The sequence below is a fragment of the Lethenteron reissneri genome, chromosome 29, assembly GCF_015708825.2.
Source record: "Lethenteron reissneri isolate LAM-NWPU_2019-01 chromosome 29, ASM1570882v1, whole genome shotgun sequence".
NCBI lineage: Eukaryota > Metazoa > Chordata > Hyperoartia > Petromyzontiformes > Petromyzontidae > Lethenteron > Lethenteron reissneri.
The window spans coordinates 10617049-10640467 of record NC_083807.1 but is presented as its reverse complement, the minus strand read 5'-3'; the positions used below and the strand labels follow the sequence as shown (position 1 = coordinate 10640467).

The 23419-nt window shown below is 44.1% G+C and overlaps 1 protein-coding gene across 1 annotated transcript; it reads left to right on the top strand.

Moving 5' to 3' along the window:
* The first annotated feature begins 5474 nt into the window (after positions 1-5474).
* Positions 5475-23212, top strand: LOC133349232 (galactosylgalactosylxylosylprotein 3-beta-glucuronosyltransferase 2-like). The gene is made up of 4 exons (XM_061562557.1): positions 5475-6503; positions 15869-16013; positions 17813-17961; positions 23019-23212. The coding sequence occupies exons 1-4, from the start codon at positions 5907-5909 to the stop codon at positions 23103-23105; spliced, it is 978 nt and encodes a 325-aa protein (XP_061418541.1). The 5' UTR covers positions 5475-5906; the 3' UTR covers positions 23106-23212.
* The last annotated feature ends 207 nt before the right edge of the window (positions 23213-23419 follow it).

Here is a 23419-nt window from a genome sequence, read left to right as displayed (position 1 = left end):
ACAGGTAACAAGCTGAGATTAAGAGCATTCCCTTTAAGAGTGTGCTCCTAATCTCAGCTCGTTACCTGTATAAAAGACACCTGGGAGCCAGGCATCTTTCTGATTGAGAGGGGGTCAAATACTTATTTCCCTCATTAAAATGCAAATCAATTCATAACATTTTTGACATGCGTTTTTCTGGATTTTGTTGTTGTTATTCTGTCTCTCACTGTTCAAATAAACCTACCATTAAAATTATAGACTGATCATTTCTTTGTCAGTGGGCAAACGTACAAAATCAGCAGGGGATCAAATACTTTTTCCCCTCACTGTACCTATGCATCTCATACAATATCCGTGCCATACACACAACGGTTGCATAGACAGCAATTATTATAATGTTAATTAAAATTGCACTTTTATATCAGCATAAGTCTGTAAAATTACGTCTGAGTGTAATGTATTATGATTATCTATTCTACTTTTGTATGTGTCATAAACAAAGAAAACCATGTACGTTTCACAACTTGTTTGAAGGCTGCGAGGTTTATCCCTAAGCGCTGCAAGAGGTTGTTGAATTTTTTAAACGAAACGAACAAACACCATCCGTTTGAGCAAAAACATGAACAACTTCAACACTACAACAAGACCTTTGCGCGTTGGCTGTGCGGTTGTATCCATAAGCCGTTGCTGAATGCAAGTGCAGGGGTGCATTTGCCGGCCCAAAATATTTCACATTTAATTGACAAGCAGGAGCTCAACGTGCCAAGCCTATGGAGGAAACAAAATTAAATTATCAAATGAGATCGCATCAATTAACCACAAATTAATGATGCTGTCCAGGATAGATACATATTTTTGTACGACTAAGATTTTTTTTTTGTAAAACAACTCAAATGTTACATCGGATTCACATGTCAAAAGACCTGATTTACATCCCAACGGCCTATGGTGAGCGTGGAACTAACAAGGACATAAAACTGCAGCCCGGGATGCTTAACAAACTCTGACAAGAGTCTGAAAAAAGAGCAGCAGCAGCAGCAGCAGGAGCTGCTGAGTTCTCTGCCAATGGACAGGCAACAAATAAACCCAACTGCCCTCTTAGGCCGAGCGCAATCGCTCCCACAGGCATCTCACGCCTGGAGCTCAGGTGTGGAGCACAAACGAAGAGTCTTGACCAGACACGCGCTCTTCGACACGCAGTGCAGTGTGAGACTGAGCAAGGCACATCAATCCAGTGGGAGATCACGCGCTCACGTTGTCCCTCGCCCGCCTGCACGCACGCACACCACTTTGTGTTTTCTAAAGGTCTCGTGCAAACTGCCGCAGAAGGGCTTTGCACACAAGGATACTTTGCACGCGTTTTGTGTGATTTAAGAGAACGGCAACGTTAAAAAGGCGTTAGCGCGAAAGAACCTGAGGTGAACGTAAAAGAAAGACAAAGATCCCCCGTATAGGCTTCACAGGACTGGAGGGGCAAGTGCTGTTAGCGAGCACCTATGAAGGCACGAGGAGTTGGGTGGCCAGCACCACGCCCGACCGCCTTTGTCTCCCCAGTGGCGATGTTTACACACTACGTACTCGTTTCAAGCTGAGTCGACCTAGGGGAGGCCCAGGACCGGCTCAGATAATCGTCACTGGTGTTGGTCGTGAGCGGGAATCGAACCCGGGTCGCTAGGTTCATACCGCTACACTACCGCTCCCCCTTTTTTTACCACCTTCATCGTAAGCGAAATATACACCTCATGCATTTTGTCACAATAATTGTTAATTTGTAGTATAATTGCTTTGTTAAACACCCATTTATACAATTGATTCAATGTTTGTGTTTTTAAAAATAATTTAGTAATTTGCAAATATTGAAATTGCAGATTTGTATTACCGGTCTACATGTAATATTTCTTATTTACAGTTAAATGTGTGCACACTTAATTTTCTGTGCACCTTTTTACATGGCATTTTTTCTTCATTTGTTATTTCCTCGTATCTTTAATGCAAATATTGTCGTTCCATAACCGATGTTTTGCGTGCAAAGTTTTCATTAGTTAAATAACTCAGCACGTCTCTTAATCCAAACCCACTCCGACGCGAAGCTTATTAAAGTCCCATGGCGCTCATTGGCAGACGAACCCACACACAATATTAAATACACGGCCTATTACTTAAAACCCATTACCGGTGGCTGCGTTAAACACTGCACAATATCAAGCTGTCAATAGGCAGAACACACAATTGCAGTTGCTGAGGTGGATATGAATGTCAGGTTCACATTTTCCGCTCACTTACATTATTGTAGAATACTAATAAGTGACAAAGGGCTTTGCCCACTCTGAAATTTGCACGGGGACAGGGCCTATAGCGGTCGCGCATTCACCACTCGTTGCAGATGTTTACGGTTCACATCCAGAGGCCGTCCTGGTTAACACTGCGGGTGTTTCAACCAAAATAAATCACGTCGTATGCTTCACAGTGGTTGTTAAAGATCCCATGATCTCATTCAAAAGCGTAGGCCATTGTGTGCCAACATAATTGTTTTGCCCTTCTAGAACAACATCAGAGTATACATAAGTGAGGATGTGTGTATGTGTGTCCGTATATAGTCTATCAATGTATTTTAATAATACTCATTTAGAGCCGATTTAAAGCTTTCGTGACTGCAGGGATTCATCTTCTTGGTTCTTTCGGTAAAGTCACGAAAGAACCAAGAAGATCATTTAGAGCCCTTTGTTAATCTACTGTGTGGATGAGAGTCGTGGGGTTGTTTGATCGTACGTGCTGAAGGTCCCAGCTCAGATGTCACTTACCACTGTTGCGAGTTGTGGTCGGGAATTGAACACAGATCGCCAGGCTCACGGCATCTCTATAAACACATTAGTTGAATGCAATTTCACTTTTTAAAAATAACAAATGTTACGTCTTGTTATATTTTGTGAATATACGCCGTCTAGTTTCACGTCCTTCTTACGTGCAGTGCTTTTGAAAGCTTGGGTTCTGATGCTGTTTCAGGAAAAATCCGATTGTACCATATTATATGAAATGTTTTAGAAGTAATAGGCTATACTATGTTCTTTCATCCAGAAAATCCCAAGAACAAACAGTCCCTGGGACAGGTTGAGGAGGAACAGTTACTTCGGTGAATGAGGCGATACAATTCCCCTCACTGTCTGCACATGTGGGTTGGGTGGCCCATGAGTCAACCTGCCTCGACTCCTTTGACCTGCATTTAAACGAGCATTTAAATGTTTCATTTCACGTAATTTGCTTTATTTAAATTATGGCGAGAGAATCCATTTGCGGTCTTAAATTTCAGGAATTTGCTCAATGTTGCATTGTGTGATGGCCAAAGCAATTGCACTTCGTGGACAATATACCTTGAGCTCATGCAATAATTTTGACATCACAAACAAATCTACGACTAAAGGTCAATATTTTAATATCCATATAATTTTAGGACTATTACAATGTCCATTTAGATGCACGCATCGAGACATCAATTTATTAACATGTTTAATAGCAAGCTCAAGGTTGATATTAAACAGCCATATCGGCGATCTTTGTGCAAAATAATGTTGGTACGATTGTTGGCAATGGTGTCCGTCTGCTCTTAAGTTGACATTTGAAGGCTTCTGACGCCATTCAAGACAGCAGGCCATTGTGTACCCGGCGTCATGTGCATAAGAATAACATCTTAAATAAACCACTTACAAGACCCACCAAAAATATATACATCTCAATTAGCTCTCACCTGGTTCAATAAAAAGCAAATTGATGAAGCTCAAAGGGCTCACCTGGTTAAAGGGCCATCATTCAAAATGGATTATGAACCCTCAATGGGCTCTCGGTTGGGCAAAGGTTACAATGCGAGCGCTCGTATGGGCTGCAATCACGATTGCCGGAGCCTGAATGGCAAATGCGTTGCGAGGCGCAGAGTGATCCCTTTTTAGCGCATCAGCACATTATATATAGCCTCCATTACCAGAGTGCGGACATGGCGTGCAGGCGCTCTTATAAAATAGTAATCCCGCTTAGCAAGCAATAATATAGATTGCTTTTCGTCCCAGACGCGTTATTAAGACGCAAATCATATTGCCAGCGAGGGGCGCCACGCAACCTGCGCTGGTGCGTTATTGGAGCGCCGCTGCTGTTCCTCCCAGCTCCTCGTGTGTATTTGCGTCTGACTTGGGATTTATAATGATATACGCGCAGCACGAAGCGGGCGGCACGGACGAGCGAGACAATGTGCTGCACGTGCCACGTGAGTTGGGATTCGGCAGTTTTCACGCAAGGTTAACGTTTCGGTTGCATCGATTCTCCGTGCGCTGGGCGCAATTTCCTTAGTCTTTCATGCGTAAATTTGCGTATTAGGATAACAAGGTGCTCGTTGGTGAATACGCATTAGTGTGTGTGCCAGCCTGTCTGCCATTTTAATTTCTGTTAGCCCAGCTGAGATCTAGTTGTGATTTACTTTCCATTTCGCAAGAAAGATTTGGAACGTCATAATAACGTAGATACCGCCCTTCCCCGCCTCCAGTGTATTTGCGGGTTACGACTTAAAATTAAGATCGAAGTTGATTGAGTCTATCACCGCTTTCAAGTCAATAACATAAGTATAACTTTGTGTAACAAAAACAGATATTGCACGATAAGGAAATTGGCACTGCTGTCTAAATGCGGAATTTTCAGACGGCTCAGGGCACGCAAACTGAGATAAGCATCGCTGCAATGCTTCTCTAAGCACGGAGAGACATTCGATTTGATTTTGTAATTATATTTCCACACAGTGGCCCACGATACCACGGGGTCTTTACCATCGGCTTCACAGACAGGCAACTCTGTGCATTGTTTTAAGGTCTCGCACAAATTCAAGGATAAAATATGGGGGAATTCAGCCCGTGGACTCCAGCATTACCTAACTCACCGGCGAGAACGCTTATTTTATACACGACTTTCGACTCTCAGAGTGATGATGACGATGATGACCACGATCTTCTCGCTGTCGTCAAACATCTCAATTCATGAGTAAAAGCCTGACGCGCCACAACCTGCTGCTCACAATTGAGCGTCTTAGCCGATATCAACAATGCTCATACACATACAGGTGCCTACATGCGCGTTCGGTGTGTGTATACTGCATATGCACGTGTGCCTCTACACAGCATAGGATAATCATGCTCGTCGACAAAGGGAGCAGACAAATTGACTGCAAAGATGAATCGCTTGTAAGGCGATATCCTGCAAAGTGGCTGGCGGTGGGAGTTGAATGCAAACGCATTTCCCCTTGCAAGGCGAGCCGCTGCCTCCTTTGGGAGATGCGCATTAACGGTGTGAGGTTAAAAGTTAGAACCAAGCATCCCTCCTCCTCCTCGTCCTCATCTCCTACGCTGTATGACCACCCACCCACCCACTGGCCCTCCTACCCACCCGCTTGTATGAGTGGGGGGGGGGGAATATAGCGTGCTGTTTGAAGACACGCATCCCATAAGGTTACGACGGTTCCTGCCACCGATATTGTAGACTGTACGTACACACACACGCACTTGTGTGGTCGATGATGCAGTGTCGGGAGAATGGGCGGTGATCATAACTGAGCACACAAGCGCAAAGACAAGTTGTCGTCTGCGCCCGCTTGAGGCTCAAATCCAGCGGTGGCTGGTGGACATCGGGGGGCCGGCGGGGGTGGGGGATACATTCGATATGGACGTACACGAAAAGTGTAAACTCTCACGCGGGCGCTGAGCAAAGAGGGAGAGCGGAGAGAGAGAGGGGAGAGGGAGCCGAGGGGGACGCGCTGTGTCCACACGGAGCCCTCGAGTTGTGCCGAACATTCACGCTCCAACCCATGCCATGGAATCGAGGCTCTGCGCGACGCAGACGAGCGAGCGAGCGAGAGTGACACGCGCCTCGCTGTAATGTTTGCGCGAGTTTAAATGTCTCACCGAGCGTGCGCGATGAAGGCGTACGTCTACAGCCGCTTCATCATCATAGCCCCGTGGATCCTGGTGCTCGTTCTCGTTCTGGATTTGAACACAGAGCGCAAGCTCATGATTCGGCATTCGAAAGAGCTCTTGGGGCCACCAGATCCGCATCCTCCTGCGGCACCTCCATCGCCACCGCCGTTGTCTTCTTCATCGTCGTCGTCGTCGTCATCATCGGCGTCGTCACCCGCTGCCATCCCCGTGGTGTACTGCATCACCCCCACGTACAGCCGCGCCGTGCAGAAGGCCGAGCTCACGCGGCTGGCCAACACGTTCCGCCAGGTGCCGCGCTTCCACTGGCTCGTGGTGGAGGACTCTGGCCAGAAGACGGCCCTCGTGGGCGCCCTGCTGGCCGGCTGCGGCGTGGCGCACACGCACCTCAACGTGGCCACGCCGAGGAGGTTCAAGCGAGCGGGGCAGCCCAGGGCCACGGAGCAGCGCAACGAGGGCCTCAAGTGGCTGCGGAGGAACAGAGCCGCGTCCCGCGACCGGGGGGTCGTGTTCTTCGCGGACGACGACAACACCTACAGCCTGGAGCTCTTCCACGAGGCGAGAGCACTGACACACATACAACATGCTACACACAGAACACGCGTGATGTATAGACTGTCGTGCACCTACAGCCTGGAGCTCTTCCACGAGGCGAGAGCACTGACACACATGCAACATGCTACACACAGAACACGCGTGATGTATAGACTGTCGTGCACCTACAGGCCTGGAACTCTTCCACGAGGCGAGAGCACTGACAACATGCTACATGCTACATGCAACATGCTACACACAGTGCAGAAGACACGTAATGGATAGACTGTCATGCACCTACAGCCTGGAGATATTCAGCGAGGCGAGGTAACGGGAATGCGCGTGCATGTACCTCGCACATAGACGCTTCGCTGATACACGCACACAGTGGAGCGGTGGCGCAGCGGTTAGCGCACTGCACAATGAACCCGGCGAATGAGTTCTATTCCCGGCCATCAAGTGATATCTAAACTGTTCTCCACCCTTTACCAAACCGCCGTGACGAGAGTGGTGAAGTATGGCCCAACAACCCCCCATGACCGACACGGCGTGGGGACGCCTTCAACAGTGGATCGACCACTGTAAATTAATTTAACACGTAGGCTTTTCGCGACCAATATAATTCATGGTATTATTGTATTATTGGACAACGTTAATATATAGTACCGTGAATGCACTCTGTGTATACGGTTGCACACTTCAGTATATGCAGGTACAGCCTGGAGCTCATTCAGGAGTTGAGCTGAGATGCCTTCTGGATAAACTACACACAGCACACGCATGCTACCACATGACACATGCATGGAAAGCCTCTTCAGTACGGACGGACATACTCCTGGGCACCTCTTAAATGGAAAAGTTTAATATCACAACATTGTTGTTTAGATGCACGATGATCCATTCATAGATCCCACACTCAAATCGGAGCGAAATAATACAACATTTAATTTCAAAGCTTCTACATGCCTCGGTACACTGATTACATATTTTAACACGCTTCTCTGTAAGATGTGGACCAATCGCTTTCATGATACAGTCCTGAATGTAACTATTTTTTTTGGGAAGAACGTGAAGACGCTAAATTGGTCACTCTGTACGTATTTGAGTACGTGCATGCACAGCGTTTGCTTGTTAAAACCGGCAAAGGGGATAATGTAAATTCCACGTTCCTATGGCGGAGAAACGTTGCTCGTCCTTGAGAAAACTACTGCTGACTTCACAGAAAGTGGTGCTCATTTTATCTCTCTTGATTGAGATGAATGGGGGGGGGGGGGGGGGGGGCAAGCCATCAGGCTAGGTTTTTTGTCCCATTATGCCAGCACACTTTGTACCTGCTGATTTACAATAGCACAGGATTGAGCGCCTCATAGGCTGCAAAAGCAACGCGGTGCAGTAGTTTGCATAAGACACCACAACAAGTAGGTTGGCTTTATGTTGCATGTATATGTTGAATATTCATCTCGTGTATAACTTAATGGGTACAATCTGAATTGAAATACCCCAACACGGTACATTTGAAGAATCCATTGTTTACAAAAAGAAGTTTCCACCGATACTTGTAGTCACTGAGCCAAGCTTGATGCCACTGGCCGGTTGTAAAACGCCTCGCCATAAAAGCCACTGCAGCAGGCCCAATCGTTAAGAGAGAGTCACTTTATTGAGAGGCACGCGGATTATATATTTGTAATGGCAGGGGTATGCGGTCCCCATTCTAATACGGTGCATAATTAATCAATTGCGCGTAATTTCCCATGTCTTTCAAAGCCCCCTGTGTGAATGTATATCCACAAAAGACGTTGGTTAGGTAATTAATTATTTGATTCAAGACAGGGGCAACGACTAATAGACGTCGATTGTGTATACGTGAAATTACGGTTAATTTAAGGACATTGGAGGGAGTAAAGAAAACAGTGCAGCTTGCTGAGTCACAGAATAATCTCCCTTGCGGTTGTAAATTACATCTCTGCTCCGCTAACTGCTATTTATTAATGGTTCTATCGATTCGCCACCGCTGTTCACCATGACCAGAAGCTGTGTTTTCAAGGCGCCGCTGATAATTTACAATATCGAGCATTTGTCAATCACACACACTGTGCGCCGGGACCGCCGATCCAGCCAGAGCCACGCGCCGAGGCAAACACGAGCCACGCACGCTCGTAAATGTTTTTGTTAGCCCTCGGTATTGCGATACAGAGGGCATTTTCAGTGCACGAATAGAAACACCAGGGATTGCCGAACGCCGCCGCTCCTCGTGAGCCAACACGGACCGAAACGCTTCTTTATGGTGACAAAATCACCCCCCACGCACAATACAAATTGCAGTTGCTGTACTCGCCACACGCGCCTGATGATTGCTAAACACGCTCTTCATTGGACGTGAAGATCGCTCTCAAATTATAATTTTGCACTGAGACCTCCTTTACCAGTGGCAAAATATAGTAGTAGGTTTTTACCCTTTAAACTGGTACAAAAACTGACACCTTTATACAAGGCATCATGTTTGCAATAACCACAACACAAGCAGTCAAAATGCAAACAAAAAGAAACAACTCTGATAATGATAATGATACGCACTGTCCTTGAAGTTTATTGGTCTACACCCGAGACAGCTTTTCTTAGAGCCTAGTCTCCATTGGTGTTGGACCAGATGACATTGATAAGCCTTTTGGCGTCATCTGGTCCAACACCAATGGAGACTAGGCTCTAAGAAAAGCTGTCTCGGGTGTAGACCAATAAACTTCAAGGACAGTGCGTATCATTATCATGATCAGAATTGTTTCTTTTTGTTTGCATTTTGACTGCTTGTGTTGTGGTTATTGCAAACATGATGCCTTGTATAAAAGTGTCAGTTTTTGTACCAGTTTAAAGGGTAAAAACCTACTACTATATAATTTTGCAGTTCACCAGCATTGGATCAAGCTATCCTGACCCTGCTAATGAGACACTGCACGTCGAAACCTGTCCAGAGACTGCTTGTCATGAATTATGCACTGCCAGAAGTACTATCGTCGGCTTTATGTCGTGTGTTACTTATATTCTCCACAGTAACGGTAATGCTTATGTTGTGGCATGTATCTAATTAAGATCTCTACCAATTTGTGATCGCATAAATATACGGGAATGGGACCCGGATGAAATGGAATAAAGGGGATAATTTAACTGAATACGCATTTATATGAACTGCAAACGAAGTCACCAGTGAACAGAAATAGACGTATATAAATGTTTTGCCTATTTGAGTCTAAGTCGATTGTCAATACTCATTGTCTATACTTGTTAACATATACGGGTTTCCCTTGTTCAATACGGGTACGGGTTGTGCGATTTTGGTGTATATGCGGCAAACCGATTTCAATCCAAAATTCGTTATATGCGGTTTGCATTCACTGGTATGCGGCTCTGTGGTCGGACGTGGGACAGCATTGTGTGTGTGAGCGCTACTCGGCAGTCAGTTGCCTCGTGCGGTTTCACTTCGTGCGCCCTTTTTTTAAAACGCATCTACCGAATGAAGCCAGGAAAACTCGTATACATACAATGTATTATAACCACTCCTGCAAAACCTATACAGCTCTACATACGCTTTGTATTTAATATACTTAAAGCACCAATAATATATGTATACAGTCGTGCATATTTGATAAAGGTGCAGCCCTGCAATTACCTGCTCACCCTGCTGATGCTGGAAGTGTCTCCATGCGAGGGAGCTCTACATAAATCCTTCTGGAGGGTATTTTGGTTTACTTTCCACGCTGGCCAGACGCCTTGTAACAAGTGGGAGTTACCCCCACTTTACCCCCTTTTGCGATCTACTAATTATCTGCGGTGTACCCACTTGAACTGCTGGGTGGAAAGGGGTGGGGTTTTTAATAAATGTATTCATCGTTCCAATTACAGCAACGGGAGATAGAACCGGCGACCTCTGGATTGCAAGTACTAACCATGACACCAAGGACGTGTCCCTTCTATATACTTTCTAAACGAGGATTTTTTGGAGGGAAATCAGAAATTTATATCAATCGCATTCTGCTAGCAGTATGAATGATAATATTCCACGAAAAAAAAGCGACAGTTGACAAAAAACCTATACCATCACACTGTCCCGTGTAAATATACTAAATGTGTGGGTGCATGTAAATATAGTCACATAGGACCACAGGACCTTTGACATGTTTCAGCTTGTTGAGCGTGTGCGTTCATGGCCATAGTGAATCTTGCAGTAAGGCCATGTGGACACGCGAGGGCAGTGCCTCAATTATTTTGTCCAGCGGCAGCTGCTGCCCTTGGTGCTGAAAATGCCAGCCCCGGAAACTATAGACATTTAGCAAGGACAAAGCGTTAACATACTTTGGTACAATCGCTGTGAGAAATTATTCATTAGCATTAATTGCCCTGTCATATCTAAATATACTGTGACATGATGCCCAACGTTTCGCTCCACACATGCTGAAGAAGCTCCCACATCGCAGAGCAATATTTTTTTCATAGACCACACTGCACATATTTTAAATAACCCACTAAAGTGCATACCATTGATATATTAGCTGCGTATGCTTTTATTATGAGTCATTTTATTTTATATGGCCCTTGACTATCAGGGAATTTCAATTTAAATTGCTAATACCTTGAAAGTGTGTTCATCTCCATTATTAGATATAATTAGTTTATTACATGTATTATTTAAACTAATAATGGAGATGACACAGTATAATATTTGCAGTGGGGTGTTGTGTTTAAAATGGTACAATGCATGCATTTTTATATTGTTTGAGTTTCACGTATCAATAGGTATCACGTATTGAGTTGTTTTGATATGTTAGCAGAAATGTAGTCACATGGTAGTTTTATCATGTAATTTAGCATAATGTGAAATTTGGGAATTGGAAATGACACAATAGAGGCCCCTTTTCCATGAGCATTGCTGAGTCTTTAATGTCCACTTTACAACTGATAATTTACACAAGTAATTTCTCACAGGCATTACCTGTAAGCTTTAGGCTTTAAACCATTGGCTCATGTCATATACTCATATTTAAAACAAATTGGAACATCTGTAATGCTGCTGAGTTTATGGCAGAAACTCCATGTCAGAGTTCAAATTTGTGGTTATAGCACTCTTGGGTAATGAAAGAGACTCCCACATAACACTTCTCCACAATGTGAGAGGTAAAGTAATACAAATTGGATACATAAAATAGCCATTGCCAGAGTGTGGCACATGAATCCAAGGAATTCACAAGGCTCATAGGGCAGAATTAAATAATGACCACAAGTTGGAATTGAAAGGTCCTCAAATTACACAGATTTGCTATAAACTGGGGCGAGCATTTGTGCGTCACGAATAGGGTTAGGCTTGTGTTATGGCCACAGTTGGGGTTCACGTTAAGGTTACTGTCAGGTTATTTAATTCCCCACTTTGAGCTTTATGGAGTCTCTCAATTTAAGTGCCCCGCTACCCACAATGGTGTTTTCTGAATTTATTTGTTACTTCCCCCACTCAATCACAACAGCTACGTTGTAGGGCTCCACCACCTTCCAGAGTGTTTTATATTGACTGCAAACAATACGGCGTCTCAATAGGAATGTTAATAAGCAATGCCTATTCACATTTTTTTTAAACCGCTGCTTGGAATTGAGACACAGGTTATCTGGCTCATGTGATAAGGTGCCCTGGTAATCCAGCGACTTCGAGCAGGGATGGTGGATAATGCTGAGATTATGTTCATGATACTCCGACTTGCAGTGAATAAGTTGTTGAGTGAAGGAAGCGGGTTGGTGAACAGTGTGTATAGCAAATTAATGTGATCCCTTCTTATACGTGGGTTTTCTTTGGGCAATCCAGTTTACTCCATCACGTATAATCACGTATAATTGTCCAAGTCTGGGGTGTCATTTGAAGCAGTGTTGGTAAAAAAAAATACGATGTATTTGCTCGTGATAAATGAATTATCTCAGGATTCTTGAAGTTAATTGTGAAATTGTTATCTCTACACGAGAAAAAGGCGCGAGCAAGAATGCCACTTGATGGGCTTCAGGACATTTAAAACAAATCTAATTCAGTTAAATTTCATGTTTAATTGTTTGGCATTAAAGGCACAATAACACGTATCAGTAGGCACATTTCAGCAGTAGGTCGGTATGGCTGGTTTGCTTTTCTGAATTTCTCTGCCTGAGGGTGGGTCTATGGCTCTAAACTCAATTCCATCTGATCCTCTGCCAACGCAAAGTTGGAGAATTGTATAAATATCTGTTGTTGTCTGTATATGGCAGTTATTGTTGTATTTACGAATATAGAATGTCGTTGCAACTGTTGTTTTTAATTTTTCAATTTGTGTTGGTTCATATCAACTGATTTGAGTTTTGCTTGGTGTCAGAACAAATACCTTTTTCATCAGCGTGTAAGAACCTGATGAAAATATGACCGACTTCTTTGACCAAACAACTTGATAGTTGTAGTAAGTACATCATGTATTAATATCCGGCGTTTAGGATAGCCTGCTAAAATTAATTGTAACCAAGGCCGTAATTATAATAGATATTGGAGGGGGGACACATCCCCCCCCCCCCAATATTCTAATATGCTCAAAATGTCCCCCCCCAATATATTGCTATAAAATAGATTTCTGTTCATATGATTGTGGTTATGATTGTACTTTATTAATCCCTAATCCCTGACATTACACACAATGAAACAAGAAAAAGTTAAAAAGAAAACACAGAGCAATGTAATACAATACACTATTAGACATTATTGTAATTTTTTAAATATTTTAGGCAGGAAATTCGTTTTCAAATTTAGATTTTTTTGGGGGGGGGGGCCCCCAGACCCCCTAGAAGATTTGATCTCCCCCCAATGTTGACTCCATGGCTACGGCCTTGATTGTAACAATAAAATACGCCGCCCGGCAAATTAACCGAGTTCGTATAGAGTTGAAGAGTTGGTAACTTCTCGAAGGAATTAATAAAGCATGCTGTCTGTTGTATAGTGTGCGTTAAACACTCGGTGACCTTAATTTGCAATAATAGTCCACTGTGTGCAAGTTTCTATAACCAAAATCCCACATTTTATGTAATCTTCATGTTTCAATTTAAGTATCTGCTTGTGTAATTACTCTTTTTCCAGGTCTCTCTTGCAAGAGACCATGAAACTCAATTCTGTCTAAGCTGTTCAAATAAAAGCGTATTGAGATAACATAGAAGTACTACACTCTATATTAGAGAAAATGTACAAAATCTAGTGTTGAAATAATAACTAAAATAAACTACGTATTCATTTCTTGAAAACATACTTCAGCTATCCACGTTGTTCAAATGTTATTTCCCTGTACAATATACGGTCTAATGCTATTAAACACATACAAGGGATCTGCCTTTGTGGCATTGTGTGTGGTGGGTGAGTAAGCTGTTACTGGAGCCTGCCTTTCACATGCTTTGGAAATTACTTGGTTTAATAGAACAACCACAGAAAGAAAACTGCAACACAGATTGAAGTTGATGGTGCTGGGCATTCTTAGGGCAACTGCCAAGATTTCAATCCAATGCATTCACAGAACATGGGTTGTGTAAATGGTGTGAGATTACACGGACCAGCTTCATGATATTCAGAAAATTCGTACCTACAACTTTGTCTTTGAATTAAATTCTCAAGGATAACATTCACAATCCTTGCCGTATACTACTGGGTGGACAGAGATGGTGGGATTTGAGAAACGTATCCCGTTGTTTCAACTGCCGCACCAAGAGATAGCATCGACCTCTGGATTACAGGTCCAGCATGCTGACAGTTACACCGCGGAAGGATCCCTGTGAATACACAAAAGTGGATGGAAATGCAGGCAGACATCGCCGAACGCAGGGGGGATTACGTTCGTGGACGATGCCGTGTTGGGTACAGGACCGCGTTTGACGAATGATAGACATTCGGGGAAAATTAGGGTTGCGTTCCTGGGCACGAAATTATCACCGCCCTCCCCTCCTTCTTTCTTAAACTAATTGTACACGATTTCCGCCTTTGGTATTATACTAAAGTATGCTGAGTCACCATCCATTTCTCTTCCAGCACTGCGGCACCCACGCCCACCACTCGCCCCCCTAACACTGTCACTTGAACCTCGACGATTCGCCAATCTCGGCATCCGCCTGATGTCCTCAATGAGCGGACGGCCACGTATGCACGTTTCAACATGTGAACGTTTGCGTTACGCTGTTGCGCGTGATGAGTGTGTTGCATGATCGCGTGAAAGCATACACACGCATCGTTCTCGCAGTCGATTCATTCACACCTTACAACGAATGCAGCACTCCCACGGCACCACTGTTCAACGCAGAGATGAGAATCTGAGCAGCGTCAACCCGCGTATAGCCGAAACATCACCCCCGTCTTCCGGAAAAAAATCTGGACCTCATTAGGTAAGGGTCCGTCCATAAATGACGTCACGCGATTTTAGCCGATTTTTTACCCCCCTCCCCCCCTCGTCACATGGTGTCACAAAAGTCAGACCCCCCTCAAATATTACGTCACAAAGCTCTGTCACCCCCCCCCTCCAAAACCATATTTACATTTTGATACAATAAAAGATGCTTCAAATCGCTTTAGACTATTGTCATTGTAGTGCGTATTTAATGTGGCGCTGCACTCTGATATTTGTAGGAGAAACACATTAAAAAGGAGGCGTTGGAAAGCTGAAATTTAGCATATATTTCACTTGACAATATTCAACGTCTAACTAAAACTGCAGATGTTCAGAATATTATATTGAAATTCCCTTATAACTATAAAATATAAAAAGTAATTATAACTATTTAAAAAATACTTGAAACTTTGTAGTAGAACGAAGCAAAATGGAGAGTACAATTATAACAATCACATATTCATTCCACAGAATGAAAAGCCCTGGTAGAATCATTAAAATCAAAATGTTTAATAATAATCATTCAAACAATTTACTAAATTTATGCTTCTCCATTCTCCCATGGAGACGCAAAATGCTCCTTCATGGAATAAATAAAAGGTGACCTTAGTAAACTTAAATAATAAAATAGTTAATAATGAAAATTAATCAAAATTAGTGTTGTTCTAACAATTTAATTGTTTATATTTATTTAAAGTTGCGCATTTTCACGTGACGTGACATTTCTCAAACCCCCCCTCCCCCCTCGTCACACATTGTCACAAATGTCTGACCCCCCTCCCCCCCCCAGGTGTGTGACATCATTTATGGACGGCCCCTAAACCCTGTATCGCAAGACCAAAAAAAACACGTATCCGCTAAAGCCGCGTTGGATAAGGGTTTCCTGCACACGAAAGTACACAAGTCCATTCCTGCTGCTGCACAAGTGGCGATAACTGTTGGGGTTTGGTGTGGTGGTGGTGGTCTATCTCTGTCCCGCAGATTCGCAGCGTCCACCAGGTGGGCGTGTGGCCAGTGGGGCTCGTGGGCGGACGACGCTACGAGCGGCCCCTGGTGGAGAGAGGCCGCGTCGTGGGGTGGTACACGGGCTGGCGGCCCGACCGGCCCTTCGCCACCGATATGGCAGGTACGCACATTCATTGCAAGAACGTTGGTGAAAGACCCACACGAGGTCGTCATTACATCCCTGTCAATCCCTTCATCACTGCCCTACATTATTGTGGACCAATTCAGACCTTATTGGTCACCCCGTGCCCCTTATACATCTCAACGTTCATCCTATACACTACACTATACACTACACTATACTACATTATACGCTACACCATATCTATCAACCCATTATCATTGCCCTACCTTATTACAGACCAATTCAGACCGTATTGGTCACCCCATGCCCCTTATTAATCTCAACGTTCATCCTACAAAGTCCCTTCACAAGGGAGAAACACAAACAGATAGACAACAACGTTTTTCCGTATTGAAACGGCTGTACAAGAATAGGGGTAAACCGTATTGGTTGACAGGTATGTCATCATTATCATCAATCAACCTTGATCTATCCACTGCTGGATGAAGGCATACCCACACACCCTGTCCATTCACGGTCTTGCGATGCCAGAATCCTTTAAACTCCCACCGCACGAGGTGATCCCATCACTGCATCTCTGTGTGTGGCGATCACGATCTTGGGTGCGTGCCATGCTTCGGCTGACCTTCTGTCACAAGTCTCCCCCGTCGCCCACGGCTGATTGCGCCGCCTGTGCGTGGCGTCGCAGCCTGGAGCACGTGGGTTGTTTCACAGCAGGTGCAGCAGCAACAGCTATTGTGAGGCGAACGCCGGTAAAGCCAGACCCGGGTTCTCGATTTCAAAGAAATGACTTACATTGTGATGTATGGACAATGCCTTCGTAAGGATTGTGAGGAAACTCATGCGGGGGGAGTAACACTTGAAATGCAATGAGAATAAATAACCCATTACTTTGACCTACCTTCGAAACCTCCTTTCCAACTACCACTCAGAACTGCTTCCTAGCAACATGCAATTTGCCCAGGCCAGTGATTTGGCCTCATGGGGTGGATATAAGAGAGGATAGGAGTGAGATTGGAAGGTGCCAGTGAGAATATATACAAACGCTAAATATTATTAAATATTACTTACCCCAAGAATTCATGTTCATTCCCCCGAGGAACAAATATTCAAAGATATTGCTCATCTTCGGAATATTTGTACGTCCTTATTTTTAGACCACTTTCCATACTTGCAAACAGCTGTTCTAAATGCACTTTGCAATGGAGCTAAAGGAATGTGGAACCGAACATATCTGTAACATAACCTATGTTAACATATGTCCGCTCGTGTAAACTATTGTTCGTTACACTGGGGATACGATAATGACTAGATGTGAACAAGTCCACCGCTCTGCAATTACGCAAGCCGCGAAAGTTTTTTCTCACAAAAACGCGAAACAATAAAAACGAACGTTGCTAATCGCATTCACACACACACACATCGTTGATACATTAAAATTGCTTACATTTAATTTTTTTTATTGAACCGGAACCCACGATCATGACAGAGAGCACCAATAGTTTGTTTACCCAGAGTTTGTGTCCGCTGGGTATTTCTCTCTCCCCAAACGGGGGCTCTTTAGGGTGTACCAGGCTCCTTTTCTAACCAAGGCACGGTTCGAGGTAGAGAGGGGGGGGGGGCAAAGGATGGGGGTGGGGGGGATAAGGTGGGGGGGGGGCAGAGAAATTGCTGAAATAAAAAATAACACGTCGTGGATAACCTCATGTGATGGCTACAAGTCACCCAGACCGATATTTGTTACACTCGTAAGCGACTGAAGATAAAGCTGCATAAGGATCGTGATTGGAAAATGTGTACTCCACCACGCTCTCTCCCCCCCACCCGCCCCACAGGCTTTGCTGTGAACCTGGAGGTTTTGCTATCTCACCACATGGCCGTGTTCAAGAGGAGAGGCTCGCAGCCCGGCATGCAGGAGTCCGACTTTCTCAAGCAGATCACCACCATGGAGGAGCTGGAGCCCAAGGCAGATAACTGCACCAAGGTGAGATGCCCAGCGTGGATTCAGCAACACGGTGCTTTAACTCGTGATCTTTATGAGTATTTATGCTCCACGACATTTGTGAATGTTTGCTGCGTGCACGTTGTGACACATGGAGGTTTTATGAAACTGACGAGAGGCATTTTATTTTTTCGGATAAAACGCCAAAGTGCCTCTGTGCTCTTAAGAATACCAGGCGTGAAATATTATATCGTGCATACGCTAGTGACCACGTCTTTTTGGCCGCCGGTGCACTTGGAAACATCAAAAATGAATACATTATTGATAACAAGATGACGTTCATACGTGTGATGGCTTCTCATTCCTTGCAATATTATCGTGTTTATAAGGGAACGCATTGACATTTATTTTGAATGTATTTAAGGCCTCGGGCCAGATCTTCCTCCCGTGGTTTCCATGACTGGCACGTGCACCTCTACCGGTGTAGGGAATCAGGTGTGAGACCAGGATAGGCTCAAGCCACTCTTCATCATCGTCATGAGCCATGATCTCTCTGCTGCTAGATGTAGACCAATACGATGCCTGATGCATGTGTTACTCTTTCTGCCTCTCGGTGTATATCTAAGCATGTATGTCTCTGTTTTTTTTCATCTTCATAGTACTCCTTCCACTGCTCCACGAAGAAAAACATTTCTATAACTTGCATAAGGCAAATGCTGTCAGAAATAATTACGCAATTAAATGGAAGAGGAAAAGTATAAGGTCATATAAATTGGATGCCATCAGTTACTTGGAGGAAAAAACGAATTTTTCTAAAGTACCAATAACTTTATTATTTCAGAAATATATTTTTAGGAAATACAATTTTCAGGAAAATAAAATAAATGGGTGGCAGAGTGGTGCAGTTGTAACACTTGTACCTCGCAGCAGGAAGTGCCTGGGTGTGATTTCTGGCTCGTGCACCTTGCTGTGTGGAGTTCACACGTTTTTCCTCTGCTCTGTAAAGATTTTCTCAAGGTTCTGCGGTTTTCTCCCATAGATAAAACAAAAGATAATGCAACTGGTATTGGCCAAACATAGCAATGCTGAAAATGACACCGAAAATTACTCTGTTGGGAATACACGTAGCAACATCGGCCCTCATTCCGAATACTTGACAGGAACTGCCTGAAATATAGTCTAGAGAGTCAGTGAGGCTTCACTGGGTAAACAATCGTATTAATAATAATAATCACGATACAATGATATTTTGCAAGATGGACAACACAATTATTGCGGCTCTCACAGTACACAATATATTGTAGTATTGCCATATCATTTCCATATCAAACCTAACCTATTCTCTATGTATCACTGAGTATTCCTATTGTTTATGCAAATACAGAGCATTGTATAAAATAGCAAATACTTAATATGCATAAATGTGTACCGACTACACATGTAAAGAAAAATCGATTTGTATTTATGTTGAACTTTTTCGCACTCTACGTAGCCAATCTTGCTAATCGGAGGTGCGATTCAAAGGACAAAATCAGAAAGATACACGTATCAAATTGAGACTTGATCGGGATTTACCCAATTGCATGCAAACCGAGATGCCAAAGGCTCTGTTTTAGCCTTACAAAGTGAACAAAACTGATTGGGGTCATTCATGAATCTAATTATGACCCCAAATCACAGCTTTGGAGAGAGTCATGGAAGGCGGTGTTAATCACGCCACGTCGAGTACAGTGCTTGTGTGCATTGCCACTCCTGGATGAGGGTCTCTCCCTATGCTGTGTGCTACGTGGGGGGTTTTGGCCATACTTCACCCTGCTGGCCAGTATGCGTTTGGAGCATCGTATAGCACAACAATGCAACGTCCACTGCATTATGCTGCGAACATCGTAGCCCCATAGCAGTCTTTAAGACCAAGTGTATCCAGGCTGAACACTGCTTTAGCTCCTGAGATGTGATGAGATCGGGCGCGCTCCAGGTGATCTGGTCATACTGTTTGATGCTTATTTTAGTTTCATTTCGTGCCATCCATGCGCACTGCATCTCACGATCCGTAGAGGAACCACACAGGCGCAAGGTGGCCAGGCAGTGAGCCGGTGGCAACAATTGCCCTGGCTCTGCAGTCCTTTATTCGTCAAGATGTTCTCATTGAATGAACGCGCTTTAATACATGCGCGGAGGCAGCTGGAGCACCCGTAGAAGACGCACACGTGCGAGGGAGCAACACGCTCTCCCATACGGCAGGGATACAACTGGAGATTAGTCCACATTTTGTTGTTCCGCCTTCTCCTGGAAAAGCCAGGGTATGGCACCTCAACGCCGCAAGAAGGGAGTGGCTCAATATTCGTGCGATCCACCAAACCTCACTTGCCTCCACAGTGCCGAAATACAGGAGAAGTGCATCACCACCACCCCGGTCGCCACAGTCTACATGCCTAGTACCTACGTTCATCGAGTACATTTATAGCAAACGTCAGACCTTTTTGTGGAGCTACCCACCTCGGCTGCAGAGGAGTAGAACAAATGTCGTGCCATATTCTTTGGGTCTTTCGGTAAAGTCACGTAGATAGACCCAAAGAATATGAATTCCTGCAGTCACGAACGCTTTAAGTCAAGATTTAAATGTTGTGCCAAAACAACGAGTCGCCATACAATGTCCTGTCAACGGATCTCTATGCCTTCTCCCACAGCGCGCACATTGCATTCAGCCCGTTTCATGGCCACTTTGCTGCAGGTGGAACAATGCCAAAGTGCACGGCAGCGCAGCAAACACAGGGCACATTTTTGCCGCTGTAAAATTGAAGCTCGAGACGACAACAAGGTCGTTGATAATGAATCACTGCCACGCACCTCCATGCAGAGCGGAGTGTGGAATATAATGAGCGTTGCTGGACATAGGCGAGCAGGCTGGCGCAGACTACACTGCCAGTTGTAAGCATGGTGAGGTCATGGCATTGCATTGTCCGGAGGGTTTGCCAATTAATGTACTTGCTGATTCGCATTTAATTGACAAGCCTGCCAATTAATGCAATTGCGGCTGTGAGTTGAGTGGCACTGAAGTTTCCAATTTGTATGCATTGCCCTACCTGAAGCTGTCTGTAAAATTAAATGACGTTGGATTAGTATAAATGCATTATTATTATGTCCCATGGAATACAATGTCAACGCATTTGTATCTACGTGGTGTTTAAATATGACCAAATCTCAGGACCGTACAGAGAGACGTGGGCCGCTTGCTTGAATCGAGAGAGGCAGTTGGTCGTAGGCAGAGAACACAACGGGAAGGTTTTCAGCCTGCACTTGAAAAGAAGGGGGAGCGCACGGCATGTATGGTTGGAGGAAAAGTGCGTTCCAGACTATGTGGGCAGTAAAGAAAAATGAGCGACCTTCCACTGAGTTAAGGTTGACTCGCAGCTTTGACAAGAAACCTTGGCTGCTGAAGCAACGAGAGAGAGAGAGCGTGAAGGAGAGTGCAGTGTGACGAGAGGGGACAGTTAGGAAGAATAAACAGTAACAACAATAATAATAAACGTAAGCTGTGCTTTAAGCAGGAGTGCTTAGGATAATGTAATTATATTTTTTATTATTATTGCTATTATAGAAACTAATTGAAATCTGAAGACAAATGTTTACCCGTAAAGTTTATTTTTATTGAGCCCTAATGTCCTGCATAGGATGTTTGGCGAAACTTTACTTGAAGTTAATTATTTGAGTGTAGGAGAAAAGCAGAGAGGCAAGGAGTGGAGAGCAATCGAGCTCGGCACAGATAGGTCAGCCACCTACTGGCAGTGCCGCCTTATACAGGCACCCCATCTGTTCTCACAGGAAGAATAATTATTCGTCTGGGATTTGGAACATACCAACGACACACCTGTGACAGGTGGACATTTTATGTCAATCAACTGCTGGAGGAGGACCTCCCCAAGCCACCCATCTCCCGTCATCCCGCAATGGAACAATGCACAACGCACCTGCACACGAGCAGATTTCATGGCTCCGTCTCCTTGGTTGGCAACGTCTCTAAAGAATTCCACTCATTGACTGCCACTTAGTCACTATTCAAGACCATCGGCCATCATCCCTTCTTACGTCATATCCCTCCCAAACCCACTTACTTTTTAACATGTAGGCTTTCGCGACCAATATCATTCATAATAGAGGTTTTTTTTGGGTTAGATCGCGTAAATATATATATGTGTCGTTAAACCCGCCACCACCCAACACAGCCAACTAGTAAGGGTTGTTACGTAAACAGAACATGCCATTAGAATAGGGTTTCCCCTTTTTTCTGGCAAATGGCAAACAAAACAGCTGTTAAGATGTTAAAACACCAAACTGAAACCTTTTACAAGGAATCATGTCGGCATTAAACACAATACTTGTGGTCAGAATGCAAAAAAAACCTCTGATAATATATGCATTGTCTTTGAAACTGATTGGTCCACACCAGAGACAGCTTTCTTTCGAGCCTATTCTCAAACGGTGTTAGACCAGAGGACGCCAATAGGCATTCTGACCACAAGTATTGTGGTTAATGCAGACATGATTCCTTGTAAAAGGTTTCAGTTTGGTGTTTTAACATCTTAACACCTGTTTTGTTGCCAGAAAAAAGGAGAAAACCTTTTCTCATATTTTGGTACTGGCAAAGGAGGTCCCACGACAGAACATTCCAATGAGGTGGACTTCTCCACAAATCTGGCTGTCGCCTGATGAAGCTAGTTGTAATTACTGGCGAAACGTCATACTCAGATTGTAAATGTTGTGGCTTGGCTCTCCAACACACCGGTGTTGCTATACTAGTGACGAATTGGCACGTGACAATTCTTACGAGTTGGCTGTGTCGGGTGGTGGCGGGTCTAACGACATATTTATATAGTTGCGCGATCTAACCCAAAAAAACCCCTCTATTATCCACTTACTTTTGTTCACAGTTTGAATTAGCTTGTGTATTTCCAATAACCCATGTTCCTATTTCTATCTCTCAATGTAATTCTAAGCACGCATCTCTCCTTTGCTTCTTTTCACACTTTGAAGTTTTTTGTTATTCTGTTGTTGTTAATGTTTCTGGACCGCGTGCCATGAATATGGTTTGTCTCTTACAGGTGTTGGTGTGGCACACACGGACAGAGAAAGCTAACCTTGCGAGCGAACCAAAAGAAAACAGGGACAGCATCAACCCAGAAGTGTGAGCTGCACTGTGACTGCACACGTATCGTGCACACCCGTCTCAAGTGAACGTACAAACCAATGGAGTTTTATAAAACAATCTAATGAAGGTTAAAATGTACGTACGTCCCTGCCCATTATACCACATGTATTATGACTTTGTATTTTATCTTAATACTTGCAATAAATGAACAGCACAAACTATCACGAGTATTTTCTACATTTTTCGTAAATATTGCGTGATTTTTCACTTGTTGCTTTTACCTGCAAAGAGTTTTAAATTACCGCAGATTAAATTTTGATTTAAAGCTTTCGTCACTGCAGGGATTCATCTTCT